General features: G+C 36.7%; 1 protein-coding gene across 2 annotated transcripts in view; it reads left to right on the forward strand.

Moving 5' to 3' along the window:
• EFNA5 (ephrin A5) overlaps positions 1-26,099 on the forward strand; it is a 328,795-nt gene extending 302,696 nt beyond the window's left edge. The window contains exons 3-5 of one of the 2 annotated variants that reach the window (XM_036740917.1): positions 12,751-12,816; positions 13,218-13,298; positions 23,821-26,099. In XM_036740917.1, coding sequence (XP_036596812.1) covers positions 12,751-12,816; positions 13,218-13,298; positions 23,821-23,942 — 269 coding nt within the window. In that variant the 3' untranslated portion in view covers positions 23,943-26,099. The remainder of the gene's footprint in view (positions 1-12,750; positions 12,817-13,217; positions 13,299-23,820) is intronic. The other variant, XM_036740918.1, reaches the window with a different exon arrangement.
• Positions 26,100-26,313: the final 214 nt, after the last annotated feature.

A 26,313-nucleotide genomic window follows, 5' to 3' on the forward strand; every position in this document is an offset into this window, starting at 1 on the left:
ACATGGGTTTGGGTGACATGTTTGTGACATCAGAGGCTTTTAGACCACGTGGGTTTAAGTCACATTTCTGTGACAATTTTAGGTCACATGGGTAAGTCGCATGTGTGACTCACCTTTGACCCTGAACAAGACATATAAACCCAGAGGCTGGCTCTCTCTTTCAGAGCTCTGAGCCACAGCAGGAGTGGTGCATGACTCTAGGCCAGCTGTTGTTATCAGTTCCCCAGCTTTGATGTCGATGCTTCTCTGGCAACTGTATATTGTAATTTTGTCAGAAAGAAATCTGTCTGTTGATTCGTGTTTATTTGCTCTGTTTGTATTTACTGTGAAGCTCAGGGTGCTGGCTTTCCCCCCTGAGCTAGTGAATGATATTTGTATGTTGGGTTAAAGTAAGATTGTTAACCCCTTAACATTGCTTTCCTTAATAAAGCAGATCAAAAGGACCTGGGCTTACAGCCTTCCGTGTGCTGGTTGTTGTTGGTTTTACACAGCCACAGTAGCTGCTAGCGGAATTGTTGCAACATTTTCTAAATTCCTTTTTGTTGTTCTGTCAGTGTGGGCTTATAAGTCTTTTGTGTCAATTAACATTCCTTATATGTGTAGTACCTGATTTGTATTGTTCACTGAGTACCTTTCTATTGCCCTATTTGGAGAGACCCTCGACCTGAGTCACAACTGAAGCTTCAATTGATTTGTCTCTCTAGCACTGGAATGGGGAATATAATAAGCTATTGAGTATGAGGAAAATTAGAGACCAGGCTGCAAAAATTAGAGACCACAGTCTGCATCGTCCGAAGCAGAAGGAATCCTCATCAAGGGATGGAATGGGTGGAGGACAACATGCATGTGTAGACAGAACAACTTAAAACGGGATTTGGTAACTTACCTTGTAACTATTTATAACTATTATATGTAACTATGTAACAGTCTGCTGAGAGCATGTTACTTAAAACTCATCAAAACAGCATTGTATAAGGCTGCCAATTAGGTATTTTGTATTCATCTCTCTGCACTGTCCCACTCAAAGTCAACATCATGTCATCTGACAAGGCAGAACAGGACTTGGGTTCCTCTTGGTGGCATCACATAGCTAGTAATGTCTCAGGCAGAATTTGAACCTAGATCTTCCAGAATCCAAGTGTACCAAGCCTGTGATTTCATCAGGTTAGTGAAGTTCCCCCAGCCCATTCAGATTGGTAATTAATCTGTAATTTAAGTTTTAGACTTTTACCTGAGGTGCTATGATTATAAAAAGCTAGACTTGTACCTTTAAAGGTATTTTAGTCTTTGTAGCCTTTTCTTACTTCTATATAGACTTTTCAGATACTTGAAGACATTTGCTTTATTCACATTTTAGTTTCAAGCTATGTTCAGAATTTACCGTTCTTTTCTTGTGCTTAACAATATTTGTGAGTTATCTTTTTCAGAAATTTCACACATAGATGAAATATACAATAAGCAAATTATTCCTGTGTATTAGCAAGGCAATAATCACAATATAGATGATAATTGTAAATATGCCAATGTAGTTCTGTATAGCAAAATATAAGAGACTCTCCATATAGAAGGTAGAAGAAGTAAACCATTTATTCAGAAACCAGAGAACCAGATCCCAAAACCAATTAAGTCCAATCCATCATAGCAGCAAAGAAATTGATACACGTTATCACAGAAGAGAATGACTTCATCTCAAAACCATTCCCACCGCCTGCTGGGGCCTTGTCACCAACAAAGACAGCACAGCCAGCACATGTCAGCTCTCTCCCTCAGCTCTAACTGCTCTGAGCATTTCCTGCTCTACCCTTTCTTGTTCTTCTCATTCAGCAAGCTCCTCCCACCGCATGTGACTTAGGCTTCCTGTGACATAAGCAGGTCACATGAGCCTATTAATGGTTGGGAAAGATTTTCTAATTTAAATTACCATTACATCCTGTTGAGCAGTAATATAGGGTAGGGTTAAAGTTTTATTTATGTGACCATTCAGAGGGAGAAAGAGATTCATCAGTGACATCATCAATCGCATCCATCCTATATGTTAGACAATATAATGAAGACAAAATTACCTATTATGGAAGAATTTACCTTCATTTATGTAACGTTCTTATTTTTTCCAACTTTTTTTCCTTTGAAAAAAGCTCTTATCCTCACAACAATCTTCTTAAGTAGTGTCCTTTTTTTTGTACAAATTCCCCACTACTTCTCAGCTATATAGTCTGTTTCTAACATAGTTAATATAGATTCATTATCCCCATTTTATATATGGAGATATGGAGAAACAAAGTTTGAATGATTTGCCTAGGATCACATGACTGGTTATTGGTAACACCAGCATTAGATCTTGGTTTTCTCCTTTTGACTTCCAGCTTTGTGCTCATTCCAGAGTGAAAATGGTAACAATGAATTAGTACTTTTCAGATGTATTTGACCAATATAAATGATTTGAAGACATTTGATATTCATTATCAATTGTGGGGACCTTGTAATGTATTTGTGTATATAAATAGTATCAAAGTATAGTGGTAAGAATGCTGATCTTAGAATCAAAAGAATCTGAATCTGAGTCCCCACACTGACACCTATTAAATTCATGATCCTGGGCAAATTACAGCATGGTCCTGAGCCTCAGTTTCCCCATCTGTGAAATGATAATGATGGCTCTTATCCAATTTCTCTTCCAGGGATTGGAGGTGGGGGTGGGGAAGAGGGAAATAACAATGTGCTATATAAAGAAGGGCTTTCCTCTGGTCAGATTGCATCCATGGGTATAGCTCTTTTGATTCTTCTAGTCCCTTATTATATTCCCTAGGGTGCAGGGCTTCAGCTCTCTAAAGACAGTTTTTAGTATTCTCATTCTAGAAATGAAATAACTAAGACAACAAATAAGTGATTTGTCCAGTGTGAAAAACACCAATTCAATTAGTATCAGATCTAAAATTTCAGTAGCATCCTAGGAACCTATTCATGAACCTGAAAAGTCCCAGCTCTTTCTGGTTTTTAATCTGTGGAATCAAGACAGATGCTCCTTCCTGTTCTCCCAGATTTTAGTTGGGTTCTGAATTCTGGTTTCACCTAACAATATGAGAATCTCAATATTATGGATGTTCGCTGAACAATATAGGTTTTTGTAGTTTTTTTTCTAAAATATTTGTTTTATTTATTGGTGGGGTATGTAACTAAAAACATCCTTCACAACAGAATTGTGTAGATTCAAATTTGCTCCAAAAACAGTGGAATTTGCTGTCTCCTATGCCTAAATAGTTTCTTATAATAGCAGGTTAATTGCTTTAAAAAAGGCTATGTTAACTCTTTCAGACCACTTGGGTAATACCGTTAGTCTATTAATTTAATTCATTAAACAAATGTGTATTACTTTGCTGTATAGCAAAGTTATTAATAGTAATGCTTCCCTAGGAGCATAGTACAAGGGAGTGACTTAGAGAAGGGGAAGAATTCATAAACTTTAACCAATATAAACCACGGATTGGGACATAATAGCATACACCGTTTTTATGCCTGTGATAAAAGCACCAATTGACTTCACAAAAATGAATTATGTGCAATAATCTAAAAATGTTCAAGAATGGAATAGGGTACACTTAAAATAGTGGTAGATAAGCGTCATATGATGATGATAAATACTGCAGCCCCTAACCTCATCTCAAGGACCAGGCTTTAGCCTTGCAGCGACACTACAGAAAGACAACAGAGTTGAAAAGGAGGGCTTTCCTACTATCCCAGCTGCTTTTCAGTAGAATTTATATAGATTTTTTTTGCCTGTTCCTCACTCTAACAGCATGCTAACAGTGTTATAACACCTTAGAATACTTACTACTTAGTAGATTTTCAACATCATTTTTGAGAGAAAGTATCTTGATTTTCAACGAACTGTGGGATAATCCAGTTTACTAAACCAGATGAGATATGAAGGTTCTCTTCACCAGGTTCCTTCTTCAGCCAGATTTTGTAAATCACTTTTATAATAGCTGTCAGCAGAATCTGCTTGCCTTGTCCACACTCATTCTCAGTATTGAAGCTACATTAAACGCACCCTCACCTCCCACCCCCAACGGTCCTGTTTAAATAGAGTTTTTAATGGTGTAAACGCCGATGCAGATGAAGTTCTAGATATGTAACTTGTCATGTTGATCTGCTGGGAATAGTAATGACATTCTAAACCTGATATATGAGAGTCCCTAGATGGTATATAAATGTTTACAGTATTTCTGTGTAATAAGCTATGTAGTCTGTGTGTATGTGTGTGCGTTTGTGTGCGCACACGTCTGTGTGTATACGTGTGTGTGTGCGTGCTTAGAGAAATTGAGGTTTAGGCAGGTTAAATGATTTGCATAAGGGCACAAAATAGCCAAAAATTGTGTCAGGAATAAAATTCAAAATCTCATGGTTCAGATGTTTAAACTACCAGGCCAGATCCTTACCCAGGAACATTGTCAAGAAGAATAAAGATGATTATGATTATGAAAGTATGGGCAAATTTTATGAGGTATTCCTCTCCCCTGGAGCTTCTCTATATTTTATTAATTGGTTGATTTTTAAAAATCAATTTACTGTCAGATTCACAACTTTCATTGCTTACTAGATAAGAGTAACACTGATGACATATAGCAGTATAGGATTAGGACAAGCCAATGGAGAATGATAAACAGTTAATGCCTTGAGAATGTAGGAATTCTACTAAGATGTTTAGTATTCTGGCCCATCAAGGGCTGAAGCCAAAGAATAGCTTTTGTGAGAAAACAGTTGTTTATCTCTAATATCTCTTTCTTTAATAACAAAAACTTCTACTAGTCTGTAATAGAAAGATTGAAATAATCATAAGTTATGTTTTGTCATTTGTTCAGTTTTAAATAGGAGAAATAGAAAACTCCCCTAAGATTGAAAGAAATTATTATCTGACCCTTCCTGTCTGGGAAAATTTCCTACAAGCAAACAAAAATCCAACCCCCCCCCCCAAAATTAAACATGGTTTAAGGTTTTTTCAGGCACTCTCGGTCCTGAGCACGTGGTTATAATGAGGGTTACCATTAGCGAAAGATTTATTTTACTCTGGCACATTAAGATACATGCTGATTTAAATAAAAACAATAAAAGTGTTTCTGCTTTCACTTGGGGCTTTAACACCTAATAAAAAGAATCTAGAATACCTTTTGTTTTTCTAAGCTAATATAGAGCATATTTCCCGTCATTTCACTGGTCTAAGTAAGCTCAGGCTATGGAATTTGATCTGACTCTAGCTCCTTTTAAAAGCAACTAAAGTGATTGAAAGCCATGCTGGTGAAGCACAGTCTGGGGCGGGGGGGGGGGGGGGGGGGTGGGGGGTGGGGGGGAACTGATTGTGGACCCAGCACTGGATTGGATGGATGTTGCCTGAGGATCACTGGCTAGGCTTAGAGAGGCTTGTTACCAGAAGGTTGGACACACCTTTGGTAGGGATAGCTTTTTTTTTTCTTTTTCATCCAGTGTACTTCACAAAAACTGTCTAAGATACGAAGGGATTGTGGTCCATATTAGTGGAAGGTATCGCAGATGCTTTTGAAGTGTTGAAATGATGTGGAAAGAGTTCTCCAAACTTATATTCTCTCTCTCTCTCTCTCTCTCTCTCTCTCTCTCTCTCTCTCTCTCTCTCTCTCCATATCTATCTATCTATCTATCTATATATGTATATATATATATGTGTGTGTGTGTATATACATACACACACATATATATAAAACATATTTCTAATCCATGAAGTGTTGTGGACTAGAAATTACATGGGATAAACCCATATATGTAGACGAGTGTATTCATATCTGTGTATAGACATGGTAGTTACAGATTCTATGCCTTTTAGGGATTTCTCTGTCCCCCAAATGCTCAGAATAGTGTCTTGCCATATAGTAAGAACTCACGTATTTGCTGTATTGAATGCCTCTCAGAAGTCTCTATGGAAAGGAGGTTTTTCTTATGTTTGTCCCAATAGCAAATTTTAGAGGATGCTATGGAACAGTAATGGGTCTGCCCAAATTTATCTTTTAGGGTAAAAGGTCTTCATTTTGAATAATGATAAAATTACATTGGGAATGTTTCTCCAAGTGGTTAAAAAAGATTGAACAGGAATGTTACTTCAGGGCTTCTTTTGGGGGTGAGATTAGACATCAGGCACTTTTCCTTGTCAGGCAGTGTGGTCCTGTGGGAAGAGCGCATACTTTAGAGTTAGATTTAGAGGGCATAGTTTAAAATACCAACTGTTACTTTGTGACCCTAGGCAAGTCTCTTCACCTCACTGGGCTTGAATTTTCATCTGCAGAATATTTTTGTCTAATACAGATGATGTGATGCTAAGGTTCCTCTTAGATCTAAATCCCAACCTTTTTTTTGGAATGGTACTTCTACTGAGATTTTACATTGTTCAATTTCCCTTTTTCTCTGTTCTTATTTTTTTTAATGAAGCCTTTACCCAAAGTCAGTGCAATTTAATATGTACCTCGAGATGAAATTTTAAGGTTCCATAGGACTGTCAACCTGAGCAGCAAATCTTTTCATTAATGCTTATGTCTAAGGATTTGACCCGAATGTGCCACTGATTTAGCACAGAGACAGGGCTGACTAGGTGAGATCAAACGTGTTGGCAAATTTAGTAACCACCTGCGGCTGCATAGCCAAACAATTCACTCAGGATGCATGCTTGATAAAGCAGGGATCAAGAATGAGCAGGTAATAAATGTACATGATTTTTACGTTTCAACAAGCAGAACAATGAGATTTATCCTGTCACAGCCTAACTGGTACTTTTGTCCTTGCTGTGGAAATGAAGTTAGAGTGCTCACATTTATGAATATTTTTAAAAGAACTAGAACAATTAGCACATTTTAAATCATTTCTGGTATTTACCAAGAAGAAACCCAACTTCTATTTTGGATGGTCTGTTAACCATTTTCTAAAAGATCCATGTGGCCTTGGTTAATATTTATCATACTCTCACCATTTCTTCCATTCCGCTCTCTCCCTCCATACATACAAAATGTGTTTTATTGATTCATTAAATTCCAGCAGACTTTTGCGTAGTACCATTTATGTAAATAGGGCTACTTTTCTAGCATTCATTGTGAGAGGAATATTAATATCTAATTCTGCATTTACCTGGCTAATTTACATACATTTGCGTTATATGGTAAACCACATGAAAACCAACAGGGAAAAGCTCAGCTCTGCTAACAACTAATAGCCCATCTTTTCTTTTGACTTGCACAAATTGAGAAATATTGCCTGTGGCAAACATAATGGAAAACTGCATTTTTAATGCTCCCACACACGCCCATTTCTTTAAAAAGAAGAAAGCAGCTGACTGGTCTCAAAAATAAAACTTCCCAAAGCATTACGATTGACACTGGATACTGAAAAGGAAAATGCTCTTAGTTTTGGGAAAGAAGATTTGAGGGTTGTATAAGGTTAGGCAGAAATGTTGAATTGACTAATGAGAATGGTATTGTGCTTGAAAAGGTGAAACAAATGCAAGTTCTGGAAAAGATTGTCCTATACTTCTCATATAAAAAGATTAGAAATATATCCAGAGTTGGAACCTTCAATTCCATCTTTCTGTGGCAAAGAAAAGCCATTACTACGATTGACTATTCAGACTCCTATTTGAAATATGCTTATGCTTTATCTGATAGTATGGCTTGTCAAGATAGGTTTTGACTTGAATATATTCATTTCAGAGAAGAAGCTCAACTTTTCTAACCCTTTCATTTTAGGTGAATTAAACCACTCCTTCCCCTTTTTCCCACCTCGCAATTTATTTCTCTTGCATTGAAAGATTTCACTTTTGTAAGATAGAATTTTTTTCCTATTGTGCCAGTACATGGTAGGGTTCACCCAGGACATTAGGAGTTAAAATAAGACTTCATTTTGGTTCAGATAGTATAGGTTGGCTACGCTACTGAAAACAAACTTTAAGCTTCATGGAAAAGGAAATGGAAGAATGGGTTTTTCAAATGCTGTAATAAGAACCAATTGTTAAATTTCTTATAGCATTTTTAAAGCAACAGTTTATAATTGGCTTCCTTCAAGCTGTATTTGAAATGTACTCGTAACAATAGAATGAAGGTGGTAATAGATAAAATTGTTCAATACTGACCACGGCATATTTTATACCAAGTAGCTTTGATGGAGAAAAATAATACTAGGCAGAAGACGCAATTTAATATCAAAGTCTCTCAGTCTAAAAAGTTAGACACTGGGAAACTTTTGATGTCTAAGCACCATTTGCATGCCATACTTTATCTGAGTTCTCTTTATTGGCCTTCCTAATAGTGTATGTATAATAATTGTTATTATATATTATACTGATATGTACATATATGTACATATGTATATATCCACATATATAAATATATTTGTAATACCAAATGCAGTTTTTTATAAGAAGTCACTTTTAAAAATTAATTTGGAGATAATGTGCTGTTATTCTTTCCAGTAGTGGTGATAGAGTTCATTTGAGCCATATACTTTTACACCTGGTCCGCCTTGTGACTGAAAGTACATATTTTCAGGATTGGCTAGAGTTACAAGATATAGTCTGTAGTCATGGCATAGAGAAGATAACTGGCCGATACGGTAAAAAGCTCAGGAGTTTAGGCCAAGTTGGTGTAGTGGTTCTCTAACTGAGTTAAGTGTTATTTCCCCAAAATGTATTACACTAAATGTTGCAAGGTTTTGATTAGTAAATTACAGATTAATAGAAGCAATGGACCCTAGGAATTCTCTTGTAAGATTGTTAATGGAATTGGAAACAATTTTCTTTAATGTCCCTACATCACTGTTCTATTCCTAACATCCCCCCTGCCCCGAAAAGAGCAATTTTTATACTTGTTGCTAGTATCAAACTTGTTTGAGAACTTTATTACAGTTATAAACTCATTGATAATACTGTCTATCTTAACTAAAGGACAGTTAAGTTTCGCTGTTGTGTCAAATATATTAGGATAGCATTTAAATTGTACCCATTCTGTAATATGGCATTGCTGCTTTCTAGGAATAGGTGATAGTTTTTCATAAGCTTCATAGTCAATTACATAATTTTCCCATTAACTACATTGCATGTGATTTTGGTCTATGTAAAGGAAATTATATCTCTGTTAAGTTGGATCTCTTTTATTACTGTGGTCTGTCTCTCTCTCTCTCTCTCTCTCTCTCTCTCTCAATCTCTCTCTCTGTCGTATATATACACAGAGATCTATATTAGCACATATCAGTGTATTTCATTTTTCAGTTGGGACTTGACTGAAGTCAGTGGAATATTGAATCTCTTATTTCCTTCTTATTCTCCTCCCTAACATTCTCTTCCTAATCATAGGATTATAGATTTAGAGCTGAAAGATTCCTCAGATGTCATCTAGTCCAATCCCTACATTTTAGATATGAGGAAAATAAGACAGAAATTAAGTAACTTTCCCGAGGTGACACAGATCATGTGTCAGAAGTGAAATTTGAACTCTAGGGCTAGTGCTCTTTCCATTGCATCATGATCCCAGAGGAAGCTTTTTTATAGAATTCATGAGTTTAACACACCCCTAGCTATGTTATCTTAAATTCTGAAATTTTCCATTTCTTCCCCCCCTCCCCCCACCATTTGCCTATGACAAAGCATTTAGGGGCCACCCTTATGTGTTCTGGCAGTGACTATATATATATATATATATATATATATATATATATATTCCCTTTCCCATTTGACCAATAAACCAAAAACCCTCCTTTAAGCCGACCATGAAGTAGGTGTTGTGATTACTTCAGGTAACATAGCACATATCTACCTTCCCATCTTTCCACACCTAGAGTGGGAAAATGAATAGGTTTGGCTTCTAGAAGTCTCTATGCTGAATGTGGAAAACAAGCAAATAAAAAATAAAACAGCTCATGGGAGAGGAGGAAAAGTCTGTCCCTTAAGGCAGGAGTTGAATGGTAAGATTATGTGGTATGTGTATAAAGAAGACAGATGAGAGAAGTCCTCCTGATGTCTGCCCTGTGGGTAATTCTTTTGGACAGAAAAGGAAAGCAAACTGGTCATTGCTTTTATTTCAAGATGAAAAGGATGGAAAAGGAGGAAAGAAATAAAAATTCATTGAAAGCACCTATTGTAGCAGGTAGTTATTTCCTCAAGGAGACTAGTGAATGTTAGACTTTTCTTCTGTATCTTAATGGCTAAGGTGTGCCAGGAGACACTTGTGAGGAGGCATACAAAGAGAGAGAAGACTCCCTGAATAGAGTTGTAACTGCAGGCAATGTGAAGGTTGCCAGAAATCTGTGGAATAAAGAACCTTGGGTGCAGGAAGACATTTCATCATTCATGGGATCAGTACCTAACATCTGTTCTTTGAACTGTAAATGTAGTGCTAGTGTTATCTTTGAACTTAAACTGTATGTACCACAAGTTATCAATCAGCTGTTAGCAGGGAAAATTTTGTACCAATCCCATGTTTTCATTGCACAGCCTTTCACTTAATAGAGAATATGAACTGGGGTGGGGTGGAAGTGGGGGGTAGTAAGCAAAGAGAGAGATTAAGATAGTGTACATTTTTTAATCTTTTTTCCCCTCAAAGAAGAATGTGACCTATCAAGTAGCTGAGCCTATACAATATGTTGCGCTGTACAAGTTTCCCCTTTTAAAAGGCTGGTGTAAATACAAACAGATTTTCTCAAAGGATTCTTTTTTCTATTTTGTTGTATAACATATGATTGCTGTTAATTATTTATATGAGCCATAAGGTGGTGTTCACTTACAGGATTTACAAGGTTCCTGATAAATGGAAATTTAAAAGACCTATATAAAACCCAACCACCTCCAGACAGAAACAATTAAACATTTGATACTGCCTTGAGCTTGGCATATCTTGCTGCATCACCTATAAAATCAGCTCTCTTGTGTGGTAAATCAGTTCACAGGAGTTTAAAATGAGTTCAACTTAGAATTTGTATGGGACAGTGGATGTACCTAACACTGCCTTCCATGAATGATGCAGAAACTGACAAAGAAGTCCATATCACTTAGTAAATGAGAGTTATCCACATATAGTGGGTATGGTCTAATAAGTTACACCCTTGTAGTAAAGGGCCACAGGAAGGACACCATTTCCTGGATCAAACCACAGAGTGCAAATATTCTCCCCTAAATAGCACACCAGTTACTGTAAATGTCAGTAGAGGGAGTTTTTCTGACTTTGATTTAATGAATGCCTACAGCAAAGCCAGCTGTTAGCACCTTTTAACTGCTTGTCAGAATATGTGTGTGCATGTGGGGAGGGAGGAAGAAGCAACTTTTCTGTGCACTTTTTTGGCCTTTGCATTAAAAATGAAAGGCATTTTTGCACATGCAGTTAGTCCTCAGCAAGTGCCAAGAAAGAGAAGCAAGACTACTTTAGCTTTTTCATGCTTTTTCTTTTTTCTTTCTCTGTGTTGAATTTTTAAGTTCTTCTCCGGGATGGCATGATTTGTACTAACTACACTGAGCAATAAGAGGATATGTTTTAAAGGAGTTTAGACCAATCCTCTTGTACACTCTCACCTCTCAGAGTCGATCTGTATGTGTACACGAGTCATTTTAGTTTTCTGTCTGCCCCAGGAGAATAATAAAGGAAAAAAAAGAGAGAAAGAAAAAAACCCCATCAAATTCTCTTTTTATGTAGCTGAGATGATGTCAAGTTTAATTTGTAAATCCTTGTGCTTCCTGGCTGTCATCACTCTCTCTCTCTCTTTTAAACAAAGGGTCCACTCTTAGAAAACACATAGGAAAAGAGAATAGTAATGTTCATTTAAGGCACCTAGGATGGAAGAGAAAATATATTAAGAGGTCTTAGAGGTTTCTGTAATACCCTTTGATGCTCACACTTTGTATATTAGAAGAAAAATAATCTTTAAAACATGGGGAGAAGTTTAAATCCATATAATTCTACTGATTTTCACTAAATGATTTATGACATAAAATGTTTCATTAAAATTATATTCTTTGTAGTTTTTTAAAAGTGCCATTGTTTTTATACTAGGAAGATGTAGTAAGTTATGATGTTAGCCTTAGCTAAAACATGGAGCCAAGTTCATAGTAATGACTCCAAGTGATGAATTACACTAGACAGATAAGCTTTCTGGGAGTATGAAGTTCTACCTTTCTTCAAAGAAATAGATCATGTCAAATTCTCCACCATCACTATCTATAGTTAATTTTTACTTTCATTTGGGCCTTACGATGGGTTCTGCTTTTTGTAGTAAGGAAAAAGTGTGTTTTTTGAAAGTATGATACATAAAACTTTCTCTGTTTTCTCTAGAGAGAATTGTTAAAAGATTAAGCCAAGAAATTGTGTCTCTGGGAAAAAAAATTCAAAAATGTTATTTCTATAGATTATACAGATCTTTATATGGCTTTTTTCTTATCTTTTTGAGATGATAGGAATGAATAAAATTAGAAGTGTGAGATAAAGTTTCTTTTCTGCACATTTTAAAAGAGGGAAGTGTCTCTCTGACTATTCTCCTCTCATTTTAGAGATTATGTGCGTTTTCCATCTTTGTAAGCCCTTAATAAATGTTTGTCGAATGAATGGTTGTCTTTAGATCTGAAACTTTCATTTTAAACAAAGAAGTAAAATATTGTTCAGAAGACAGGTTGATATGAAATATTTCTTATTTGGAAATAAAGAATAATTAGAGGTTTTATTTTCCCATTTTCTCTTCTTTCTTTCTTTCTTTTTACCTTTTCAGCCTCAGCAATCCCGGATAATGGAAGGAGGTCCTGTCTAAAGCTCAAAGTCTTTGTTCGACCAGCAAGTAAGTTCAGGAGAATGATCTTTCGAGGGTGACTTTCCTAGTGCATGCTTCACTGTGTGGTCTGGTTAGCTATGGTAAAACTTTTTACTGTTAAACCCTCTGTGGTATCTGTTCTGTATATCAGCATTCATGTTTCAGTTTTCATCATATTTTTCTTATCATTCTTCATAAAGCTTTTTATTAAGTACATAGCATTCGCTAACTTGTTGTTTCTTAGACTGTGGTACATGTACAGCAAATAGAAGACAATATTGGCACTCGAATAATAAATGCCAGAGAATTAAAAATAACCTATATTTAAATGAACAGAAAAAAGAGAAAGAGAGAAAAAAAGAAGGAAAATGGGGCGTTTAAGGGTGTCTCACTAACATATTTGGCTGTTATCTTTATTTTCGTTATAGACAGCTGTATGAAAACTATAGGTGTTCATGATCGTGTTTTCGATGTTAACGACAAAGTAGAAAATTCATTAGAACCAGCAGGTTAGTATGCTTAGAGAAATCTCTTTTAACCAATGCGTCTCTCTCTCTGGTGCTTCAGTACTTTTTTCCTTTCTTCCTCTTTGCATGTTTGCATGGGTATAGCTGCTCTGCTTTTGCTCATTTCTAGTAGTGCTAATATGACTTATGATCTACCTCATTTTTCTAGTATTCCTGAGTAGTGCATGGTAGATAAAAAGTGGCACTTTTTGGATACATGGGATTGATCAAATACAGCACCCTAATGCAGAATCCTTTGTAGAATATTCAAATCACTGCCTTTTCTCACATCTTTCCCGCATGCCAATAAACCATTGTGTCTATTAAGTGGATCTATTTTCCTACTGTTAGACTACTGTATATGTTTATTAAATTTTATTTTACATGATGTCAGTGTCTATGGAAAAAAGTAATGAGATCATTAATTAAGAATAATAATGCCCAACAAAACATGTAGCTGATTCAAAATTTATCATTCCATATGCAGTTGATAAAGGTAAATGGTGAGCTTTAACTGACATTAAAATTTTAAATGTTGTTTTTATAGTATAGTTAGTTGTGTTACTTTCTGGCTCCCAAATTACATAAAATAGTCTAAAATCATGATGTCAGCATCATCATCTTTCTTTCACATTCATATATCCCTTTAAAGGTTTACAAGGCACATTCCTCACAATAATCCTGTGAGGTAAGTGCTTCAAAAATCCACATTATGCAGATGAATAAACTAAAACTCGCAGAGGTTAAATGATTTACTCCAAGGCATATTGCTTCAAAACTGGGTTTTGAATTTAGGTCGCTTCACTCTAAATCCAACAATCTTCCCATTTTCCAGGACCGAGGCAGTTTGGCAGAGGAATAGCATGTTGGACTTAGAGTTAGACAGACCTAGACTCAAAGCCCATAGCTTACAGTTACTGTCAATATAACCAAGGACAGGTCCAAGCCTGGGCCTCAGGATTTGCCATCTTTAACTTGGAAATAAGATAAATTACCTTACAAGGCTGTGTTGAATCTCAAAGTAGATTTTATTATATACGTATATATGTGTATATTATATGGATGAATATATGTCTCACACACACACACACACATATATACACACATACATATCATTATCTAAATTTTAAAGTGTTATGCCAATAAAGCTTTTTATTATTATTTTGTGAATAAATAAAATATTTATTCCACCTATTCTCCTGCTCTCCTCTTTGTTCCCCCTGCCCCTTATAAATATAGTACCCAATAGCAGTCAAACTGACCCTGAATCATATAACTATAATGTTGACTGGGGACCTCCTTTGTGAACAAAATGAAATTCCCATTTTTAGAAAGTAGAGAATATAATATTTGTATTATTGCATATGAACACACATATGATGGATTCCTTGTGAACCAGGAGTCACCAAATAGCCATTGGCAAAGCCTGACCATGTTGCCATCTTACTGCCTCTTCCTCTCATTCCATAGTTAACTTCCACTGGGAAAAGATTCCTGTCCTGAGTATGCTACTGTGCTCCATCCTACCCACAAATTAATGTCCTTTCCAGTAGGAACAAAGACTATAGCCAGAAATTACTCATAGGGCCCCTTCCCTGTTGTTTTGAATACTTTTCGCCTTTCCTACCCACCCTAGATTCTTTTATCAGTACACCCCTCCAGCATACTCTCTTGGAGAGATCTCAGAGTTTCAAAACCATAACCTCAGGGACTCCTGATTCAAACAGAAAATTTCTAACTACTTGTAACTGGAATTTTTATTTTAAGAAATACGGTTGTTAAGCAGGATTTCAAGTCCACTTTTAAGCCTGACAGAAATTGTTGTCACTGTTAGCACTGTAAATAAGCCATAGGGAAAGTTAAACTGAATAAATACTGTAAGTTAGCATATTCTTTCATTATTGTTTTTACTAATGGAAATATTCATGTCTTTCTGAAGCATTTGAATTATCCAAATCTTACCCATGAAGTAAATGAAAGGTACATCTACCAGACCTAATTACTAAGAATTAGTTATTTTGGAAAACTCCATTATCCCCTTTGGACTATTGTAGAAAAAATTAAGAGTACACAAGCAGTAACATTTTTACATGGACTCACAGAATCCTGCAGCTAATATGGACCTTAATGATAATCTAATCAGATTCCTTCATTTTTACTTCCAAGAAAACTGATGCTGAGAGAGAAATGACATACCTATGTCACAGAGCAAATTTGGGGCCGAAGCGGCACTAAAATAGAGCTCTGTAGAGATCCTTAGCAATAAGCAGAGTGTTCTCTTCCCTGAACTAAATCTGATACCATTTTATTTGGGTGTAGAGCTTGGAGAAACTTTAAAAAGTTTCCCTTTTCAGTCCTTCATTCCTCTCCTGAAATCTTATTTTACCTGACTACCTACAGCTCCCTTTCTGTTCCTCAAGATTGTCTTCTCTGCTCATTTAAGTCTTCTACTAGTTTCCTGAGATTTTAAGAATACATTTTGCATGGTGTCTTGCAAATTTAATCAAAATGGCTTTAAAATACATGGGACCCAATCTTTGTTGTTCTGAATACTTTTCACGTGTCCTACACTCCCTAGATTCTATTATTAGTGTACCCATCCCCCATAATCTGGAAGAGGGAGAAAACTGCTTTTGTATATTCATCAAGCTAGATTCCACCGAGGGTAACTATAGAGAATGTAGAATAGTAGTTAAAGGCCAAAAGTCTACAGGAGACAAAGTCTAAGAAAGGAGACAGCTAAAACAATAGTGTCAAATGAATATATACAGATGTCCAAATTTTAGGCAAGAGCTAGGGGATCTAATAACAATAATAATAAGGAAGCATACTTTGAGAGGAAATTCAAGGGTCAGTGTGTAGAAATGTGGTGGAAAGCATTTAGATGAAGATCAGTGGAGGGAGAAATGAAAGCACTTTTGTCATCAGAACATATGATAGACTATGGAGAAGGAAAAAAGAAATAGAATAGGCATCAAGCCTGGCAAAAAGGCATGATATAGTAGTGATGGGGGACTTAAGTTATCTAGTCTGCTGGAGCTTTCTTTCTGTCAGAATCAGAGCAGCTAACAGTATCTTGATTTTTGTCCTGATGACAACTTCATCCTCCAAATGGTAGAAGAACCAAAAGGGGAAATTCCATTCTGGATCTGATTGTCACTAACAGGGACAAACTGGTTACTGGAGTAAAAGTAATCAGAACCCTGGGGGGAAGTGACCACTCCCTCCTATAATCTGGGGTAGTGAAAAGAAATATAAGCATAGTCTGGGATGCCCCCTAGATTTGGGAGTGAGCAGATTTCAAAGGATTCTGAGGACGTTTGGATGTGTAGGATTCCATGAACTAAAATTTCACACCTGAAGTCAGCCAAATAGGAATGGGAAACCCCCAAGAATGAAGTTCTGAAGACTTGAAGGGAAATCATTCTGTTGAGGAGAAAAATGGGAGCTGTCTGAAGAGATTGATACGGATGCACAGGAAATTCACCAACCAATTTAGAAATAAAAATGATATGTTCAGAAGAGGAAAACAAAGGCAGATAACATAAGAGAAACATAATAGCATAGTATGACTCTTGAAAAATAGTATTAGGAATGATCTGAGACTTGCAGAGAAAGCTAAGGATAACAAGATCTTTTTAAGTTATGTTGGGGAAAAGTGCAGGATAGGACCCCTGCTTGAAGTATATATGTGTTGTATTATATATTTTTTATTCAAGTTTCCCAATTACATTTTAATCTGGTTGAAGCTATACTGGGGAGATTTATTGACCGACTGTGAGTTTGACATTCTGGGTTCATAGAGCACTAGGCTGAATCTAATTATGAAATTCAGTGAGGAGAAATAATTTTACATGTAGAGTCAAAAAATCTGTTTTACATGTACATGATGAGGGAGGCATGGTTAGACAGAAATTTGTAGGGGAAAAAAGACTGAAGAGTTTTAGTAGATTGCAAAATCAGTATATGTCATCAACATACTGTAGCAGGCATGAAAGTTAGTGAAGGTTTTGTCTACTTTAAGCAAGGCATAACTTTTAGGACTAAGAAGGCCCTGGACAGACCTTGTCTGTAGCATTACATTCATTTATGAGTGAAATAATTTAGGTAGGATATTGAGAAGGTGGAAGAGTGTCTGAAGAGGGCATCTAGGATGGTAAAAAGCCTTGATTACAAACATATGAGAGAAGTTGAAGGAACACCTGATGCTTACTCTAGAGAGAATATTCAGAGGGCAGGCAGGATTGATAGTTGTGTGTAGTATTTGAAGAGTTATGTGACAGAGGTATTTAAAATGTCCTTTTTGGGAGGCTCAAAGAGCCAATCTAGAAATATTCAGTAGAAGTTAAAAATAGGCAATTTAGGTTTACTGTCAGGGAAAACTTCCTAACAATTGGAGCTATCCAAAACTGGGATGAGCTGCCTCAGGAGGTGGTGGAATCCTTTTTATTGGATATCTTGAAGCAGAGACTGAAAACCTTGTCAAGCATGTTGTAGAGGAGATTTCTTATTTCAAAATGGGGTAACTAGATCACTTCCAGCTTTCAAATAATGTGATTCTGAGTTGTTGAACTCATTTGACACTTAGAGCTAGATTCCTGTAGGCATCTTAAGCTCAACATGTCCAGAACAGAAATCTTTATCTTTTCCCTCAGACTCATTCCTTTTTCTCAGTCCTCTGTATGTCTGTAGAGGGCATTGCCATTATCACAGTCAACCAGGTTCACAACTGTGGAGTTTTCCTCCAGTGACTGGTACATAATAGGTATTTAATTGATACCTATTCACTGATTAATTTTTGCCCTAGTGTTTCTCATGGTTTTGTTTGGTTATTTTAAAATTAGTACAGGGATTAATTGTTGAATAAATGAATTAAAAAGCATTTATTAGGTGCCAACTATATGCTAAACACTACATTAAGTGCCAGAGACACAAATGTAAAATTGAGATAATCTCGGTCCCCACGGAATTTATATACTAATGGGGAAGACTGCATGTATTGGGAAGTGGCAGTCTGGGAGGCCATAGTTTATTGACTTGCTCTATCTAATAGCAGTAACAATCATGACTTCATTAAGGTTCTAGCTGGAGGTGAGTGGGGTGGAAGAAAGCATGATACATACAGAAAATTATCATCTATCACTTTCCATATTTTTATCTTTGAATTCCCAGCACCTAGCACAGTACTTTGCATATATGTGAAAGGTTAGTGATTTCTCACAGGAAACCACATCCACCAAATACAACCCAGTTGATTTCATGGCTAAGTCTTAGGGAATTGTCTAAGGCAGTAGAGGTTAAATGATTTATATCCAGCTGGTAAATGTCAGAGGCACAATTTAAATTTATATTTTCATGACTCTAACCCCAGCATTCTATGTACTTTGCTATGATGCTTTTATGCATACAGTAGGCAATTCATTAATGTTTGTTAAATTGAATTCTCCAGTAATATTTTCAGGAGTTAGCCTTTTTATCATGGTAAAGAAATGACCTTTTAATTTGGTAGCTTTATAGATGACATAGCCACTTTATTACTAGAAAAACATACTGAGGACTCTCATGATGCTTAGAAAGTTATTTTTGAATTCAACAATAAAAAAGTAGGATTTTTGGTTCCACAAGTCAAAACATAATTCATCTTTTCCCTCAAACTCGCCCTCTTCCAAAACATTTTTCTAAATGATTATACACTATTTTCTAACTAAAATTGAAAAAAAAAATTAGACTATTTCTACTCTGATCTGTACAGGTATCAGGTAGATTCTGCAAACATTCTAATGAACAAGCTCATATATTTGTGTATATGTGTACATATCTTTTTTAAAACAGATACTTTTGTGCCTAGATAGAAAGCTTGATAATCTCTCATTTAAAAAAATTCATTTTATGTGGACAGTAAGAAACAGTTTCTTTGACATCATTATCATCTGCCCCCTGTACATATAGCAAATCATAGAATGTTAGAGCTAAAAAAGGACCATATAAGTGATTTAGGTGGAGTAGTAGTAGACAGATTACTTGTATTGGGGTTGGGAAGACCTGAGTTCAAATGCTGCCTCAACCACTTTCTAGTTGAGCTGTTTGTAGCCCTGGGCAAGGTGGGACAGGATAGTGTGTGCTACATAGGCTTAGACGATGTATACATTGCAGTAGCCAAGCAAGTGGTCAACACAGGCAATTCAGCCAAACAACCACATCAAATGAAAAGCTGTCAAATATGTTTGTATTAGACTTTAAATCAAGAAAAGCCACCAGAAGATAGGCTAGCTTGTTTTCCTTCTCATCTAGTGTTCATAGATACAACCTTAATGAATCCAGTTGGTCTGAAAGAATTCAATTGCATGCCATTTGCATTGTGTACTAATTTACCTGTCTTTGGAATGTACTTGTCTTTTGTTTGTGCTCTCATATTCTTCCTGGCACAGTCACAGGGTGGTAATAGGCCAAGCCATGTATTACATACTAGCTTCAGAAATACTGCCAGTGATCTCTCATTTAACCTTTGCTAGAGAGTACCAGGATTCAAGAATTCATAGACTTGATTTGTTTGATTGTGAAGATGAAGTATGGTTATGTAGGAGAGTTTTTAAATTGCACATTTTCTAAGACATCAGGGATTGTTGACATTTTGAGTAATCACATGTTCAGATGTACATTCTGTTGAGAAGGGAACAAGCATATATTAAGTACCTACTATGTTCCAGGCACTGTGTTAGTTGCTTTATTAGTGTTATCTGACTTGATCCATTAGAGTGGATTTCGTTTTGTGATTCAAAAAAAATTTTGTAATTTAGAGTTTTATATAATGCATAAGAACCTGAAAAGAGTGAAATTCACGAAATATTCTGATCAGTTTCTCATCTCTTCTCATGGAACTCCTTTGCATCAAGGTCCCACTTTAGTCAATGTCAGCATTGTAGAAGCATGGAAAAGTGCCAGGGTGTGTGGCCCTTCACGATATTGCCTTAATGGACCGGATATGACACTTTAATAAAATAGTTAACTTTGTGACCTCAAGCAACTCATTTACTATCTCAGTGTTCTCAGCAATTCTCTATTGCAGAGAAGGTGCCAGCTTGTGTTGGCAGCGCTTTTCTGCATCATTGAAGTCACAAGCCCCAGTCTTGATCCCTCCCTTTATCAAGTACATTATGGTTTACTGTACTTTTTCTTCCTAATAAATATGGGAAGTAGGAAGCCTTACTATTCTTATTCCCATTTTTTAGAAAAAGAAGTATGAGACTCTCAAGATTAAGTGAGTTGCCCAAGGTCATATAGCTACTAAAGGGTAGAGTTAGGACTCACACCTAGATCTTTTGCCTCCATGTTCACAAACACTTCATTGCTCAATCCATTGCACCTCACTCCTGGAGTCCCACTGTAGAGGCAGGAGTGCAGAACTTGCAGTAATGGTACCTGAGTTTGAATCCTGGTTTACCTGTTTACTATCAATGGCATAAGAGGCCTTAGGTTAATCACTTCGCTTGTCTGGGGCTCAGTTTCATCACCTATAAAATGAATCAGCTGGGTTAAATAATCTCTAAGGTGTCTTCCCAGATGTAAACTTACTATCTTATTAAAGGGGCGCAGAGGAGAAATAAAAGGACCTAAATTCCTGACGTTACTCTAGACTAGCTGGCAGGATATCATGGTATACACAAAGAGACTTTGCTTGGATTCTGAGAGAGGGCAAAGGCTTTCCCCTTAGCTGACCTGTTGGATGGCATAATTATCATTACCAAGCTGCCCCTACCCACAAAGTACAGTGATGTCTGTAGGATCTCCTGTCTACCGTGTGCAACCATTACATAAATCAGTGCATGTGACACTATCCCCTATTGTAAATAAATCTTAGTAAATTTCATGTAGCTTTATGGGATCCTCCTCTCAAAGTATATAGAGAGAAAGAGCAGGCAACATATTTTTAAAGGATGACTGGAGGTAGGGGGAGTCTATGGACACTGTCATACATCTAAAAGCAAAACTAACTCAAGCATCTGTCAGCAGGTAGAGCCCTTTTAGACTTGAGCTGCCATTTCTTGAACCACTTCAGGTTGATTGACAGTATATTGAGGCTTCCAAAAATTGTGTGGAACTGTTTGGTTTTTCCTGCAAAGTGTTTGCAGGGCTGTGACTAACTGTTCTGTTAAATACCTATTTAATGAATTTTTAAGATGAATAATAGCAGAGATTAAGGAGGATTCCAGAGTACTTGGCAGCACTATGCATATCCCCTCCTTCATCCAGCTCTGTTCTTCCCATTCTTCCCCTGCTTTCTTACTCCCCTCTTTCTAACCCCTGTTAGCTCTCTAGGCTAAATACTAAAAGCTGACCATGAAAAGTTCCAGAGAAGGGAAGCTAAAATTATCAAACATGTGGAGTTACTTCCTTATAAGGAGAAACAAAAGAAGATCAAAGTTCTTCATACAGGAAAGATAGAGAGAGGGCATGTTCTAAAATAATATTTGATGTGAATAAGATGAACTAAGTGAACTAGAACCAAATTAATTAATGAAGCCCAAAGTGTGAGACAGCTCTCCAAACTCTTATTGGGTTATTTTAGTAGAGACAAGAAGACCCCCTACTTTATACTACAAATTACAAATAGTAAATTGTGTGCCTTTCTGGTTCCACTGGATGGGTTGGTTTGTTTTGAACCAGGCTTGTAACTTCAGTGGCATAAAGAACTCCAGGTGAGGAAGCTCCTACCAAAGTGCTTCTGCAATTGTTCTGCAATTTAGACTCTTCCAAAGTTGTCTAGAGCACTGAGAGGTTAATTGAGTAGCCAAACTCCCTTAGCCATTGTGATCAGAGGCAGCGCTTGAATCCCAGTCTTCCTGTCTCCTAGGCCAGCTTGCTGTCTCTCCACCAAGCGTTGCTGCCTGTCAGTGTTTATAGGGCAAAAAGGAAAAGTGTTTTCAAAAAGGCAAATTAAGGAATAAAATATCCATCGTAACATTGTAAGGAAACTGAGGGACTCGGGGCACATATTTAACCTTTTAAGGTCAAAATCATGAACATCTACTATACTGTCATCTGGTGTCACTCTAAGAGACTGAGCATCAGAGTGAAATAAATGAACTGCTGATCTGATACAACATGACAATTCCTGTGTTGCCTTGTTTAATTCTATTGACACTCAATGAATCCCTACTAAAGAGACCCACATTTAACCCCACTCATCTATAGCATAATACTCAAGCTAAAGCTACAAAGAAGCCAGTTTTAAGTGAAAGGATTTTTAGTATTAGGGCAGACCACGATAGGTATACAAATGAACAGTTTATATTAAAGAATTAGGCTCCATAAAATTCCTAGCTTCAAAATTAAACCTTGTATGAGTCATGCAATCAGGAAAAGCCTAAAAAGTCAGAAGCAATCTCTTAAAATCACTTTATAGAAGAGGTTGAAGGGAAGTTCAACCATCTTAATCCATTTCATTTAGAGGGAAATATGCCTCTTTGCTGATATTTTATATTCCAGGCTTCATCCAGAAAGAATTTAGTATTATTATTTTGACTAGCTTTCAAATTTAATTGGAATTGGGAGCTCTGGGTGAGAAACTCCTTAAATTTGGCAAATCAACACCTGCTTTGCAACTTACAGCCGTAACAAGTTGCCTGGGAGGAACAGAGAGGTTAATCAACTTCACTAGGGTCAAACGGCCAACATACGTGTCATGGGCAGGACTTGATACCACGTTTTTCTGGGCCAGCTCTCTATCTGCTACACCAGAGGTATAGAAATAGCCCTATTCCATAACCAGATTAAAATATAATTGGTAAGTGTTTGACAACATAAAAATATAATAGAAAATAGTGTTAATATATAGTTTTCTAAATCAATATTTCGCAAGCAGAGATACTTATGTATGGTTTAGCACCCTCACCCTTCCCTTTCTACCATTATATTATACCATGCTTTCTTTCCAGACAGAAATTAAAGTAATTTAATCCTGGATTTAGAGAGTTTCATAACAAAAATAGCATTATAGTTAGGTATGTCTCATTTTAGGAGGTTATCGTTTTCATCTTTAATTTTTCAAATTTGGAAATTAATCCAGACATTCAACAGGCATTCAAGACTAATAATGTAAATGAGGTAAATGGACAGCTACCTTCTACCACTGATAAATAAAGTTACTACTTCTTTTCCGAAGAACTGGTTGTTTTACATTAAGGTTTTGGACTTTAGAAGGAACATTTAAATATTCAGAGTCTCATCTACAAGGTGTGCATGGCTAAAGGTGAATTAGAGTGCTTTATACACTTATGGTTACAAAACGTGAGCATTTTCCCACTGGTCTTTTTACACTGTTAAAAAAAAAGGGGGACAATTTTCTGTGACTTTCCTTTGTTTGTTGTAAATAATGAGTGATTACATAGACATGAAAGTCAATGATGGCACAAGGTTCATTACCCTACTTTGTGGAGGGTAGTGAATTCGGTTAGCAGCAGGCTGCTAGAGGAGAGTTATTAAGGATGTGAAATCTCATTGGAATGTATGCTCTCTATTTGAACAGATGACACCGTACATGAGTCAGCCGAGCCATCCCGTGGTGAGAACGCGGCACAAACACCAAGGATACCCAGTCGGCTTTTGGCAATCCTGCTGTTTCTCCTGGCGATGAGTTTGACATTATAGCACACTTTACTCCAGTAACCTGTCACAGAAAACATCAGGATCTTGGAACATCAGAGATCCACCTAACTGCTCATCCTAAGAAAGGGACTTTTTATTGGTTTTTGCAGATGTCAGATTTCTTTTTTTTCCTTTCAGCCTGAACTATAAGCAACAACTTGGGAGGCATAACTAGTTTCTGCCTCCCATTCCCTTTTGCTCATGATTTTTCTCACCCTTTCCAAATTAAATGGACTCCAGATGAAAAAGCCAAATTGTTATAATGACACCAGTTATTCTTATGCTCCTGTGCATTCTCTTCAAAGGACTCACCTCCGTTAGCTTGCTGCGGCATCAGTATGTGGACAAGGAAGAATAGTGGCAGATGCAGTCAGTGAAGGAAAAGCCCAGGAGGATTTTACTCTCCTCTACAATATTTATGCCTTCTCATTCAGTACTGTAAGATGATCATGCAGGGCAGCTTGTCACCATGTCAGGACTGGAGGGGAGATATTAAGAATAGATATAATGTAACATCATTTCCTCTAGGAGTTCCTAAATTAGCAGGCTTCTAAAAGGTAAAGACACTGGTTTTTTTTTAAATGACTGTCCTAAAGAAATCCTGACAGTAAGACTTGTGCTCCATTGAAGAAGCTTTGTTTTGAAAGGAGGTTACATGTAGGGATATTAACACAAAGCAAGCATGGTACCATAGATAGCAGTACACTGGGGGTATGTATGTGAGTGCCTCTATTTTTTTTTCTTTGGTAACTGGGAAGCGTGTACCAGATTTTTTTTTTCTTTGAAAATAGATCACCATGGTGCTACAATGTTTTTGTTTGTTTATTTGTTTTACAAACACAAAGAGGCATTTTTATGAATAAAGTGACCTTCCCCAGGGCTGACAAGCCAGGGTTGATGAGTGGATAGAGTATATAGCCTGGCATATCCCTCTGGGAAATGATAACGTACCAAGGAAAGAACATCACTGGCCAGAGGAAATGTGATTCTGGAACGCTGGTTCTCCAGTGCTTTATTGCCTTCCCCCGACTCTCTCCTTTTACCACCCCCCAAAAAAAACCCCACAAAAAAACAAAAGTAAGTCCTGCCTTGAAACTCACTCCTTGCTATACTTTCCACCACTACCACAGGGGAAGCTAACCAAAACCCCTGTCACTAGGAGAGTCAGTCAACATTGATTGGGTGGGCAAAAGGGAAAACTGGAATAAAAAATTCAACTGTTGCTTTTATATTCTTTCCCTTTCAGATACAGCTTAAAGAGTAGGGGGGAACATGTGTTTATCCACAGGAGATTAACTAGATGGGGTCCCAAAGACTTTAACAAAATATTTTTTTAAAGATCCACTAGAATAGAAAATACATTATTTAGATATACTTTATGCTGAGAGTGAGTATATATGCTTGTCCTATTTAAACTTGTGAGAGATGTGGTATCCCTTGATACATTTAGGAATGTGGGGAAATATCTTGTTTCTTGAAAAATAAAAAGCAGGATGACCCTGTTCAAAGAATCTTAGCATGGCCAACATGGGATTTACAAATTGATCACCAGGAAATGCAAGCCTTGGGTTTTTTTTTACTGGCCAGGCTGCCATGAACTTTGAACTCCAAAGCATAGTCAGGGAAATGTGTCAGACCAATGGGAAAAAAACAGCAACAACAAAGCCTTTTTTTTATTGCATGACATGTTGGTTGAAACCAAGCCTTTCAAAAGCAAAAACAAAAACATGAACAAAAAACAAAAACTGTGATGAACATGTCAAATGTGAAAAATGGACCGCATTCCAGTGGGGGAAAAGGATTTTTATATATTAGTTTTTAAAAATACCTATGTAAAAAATTGGTGATGTTAATGGACAGAATTTATAAATGGGAATAATGATCTTACTTAGAATTTTGGGAAGTCCTCAATTAGAAAAACATGAATGAAAGGCAACCATGGATTTCTGGCACACAGGAGAGTTGTACACATGGTCAAGTATAATCTGGGCTCACCTACTGTTATTCAGAGTGTATATGAAATTGATGCAGGGGCTGTCCTTATACAGGATAAGTTGAGTGGGGCTATCAGACACAGGTAAAATTAATCCATTTTTTAGAACTTCAGCCAACTCAACAGAGAGCCACAGTCTAATGTAGATTTCAGTCACCATTTCACATCATTCAGTATTTTTTTCTCCTTATGTTAATACTTTCAGTGATTTTTTTTGTGTGTGGACTGTAGGCCGACAGGGTTTGGGTGGGTGGGGGGTGAGGAGAATGACATCTAAAATGGATCAATAGTCAGAAACAAAATAATGCTGCATGTTCCATAACCATGAGTAAAGAATGGCCCCATAATGATTGCAGTTAGTTGTAATTACATTAACAGTGC

Source organism: Trichosurus vulpecula, chromosome 1 (assembly GCF_011100635.1).
Source record: "Trichosurus vulpecula isolate mTriVul1 chromosome 1, mTriVul1.pri, whole genome shotgun sequence".
In the NCBI taxonomy this organism is placed as follows: domain Eukaryota; kingdom Metazoa; phylum Chordata; class Mammalia; order Diprotodontia; family Phalangeridae; genus Trichosurus; species Trichosurus vulpecula.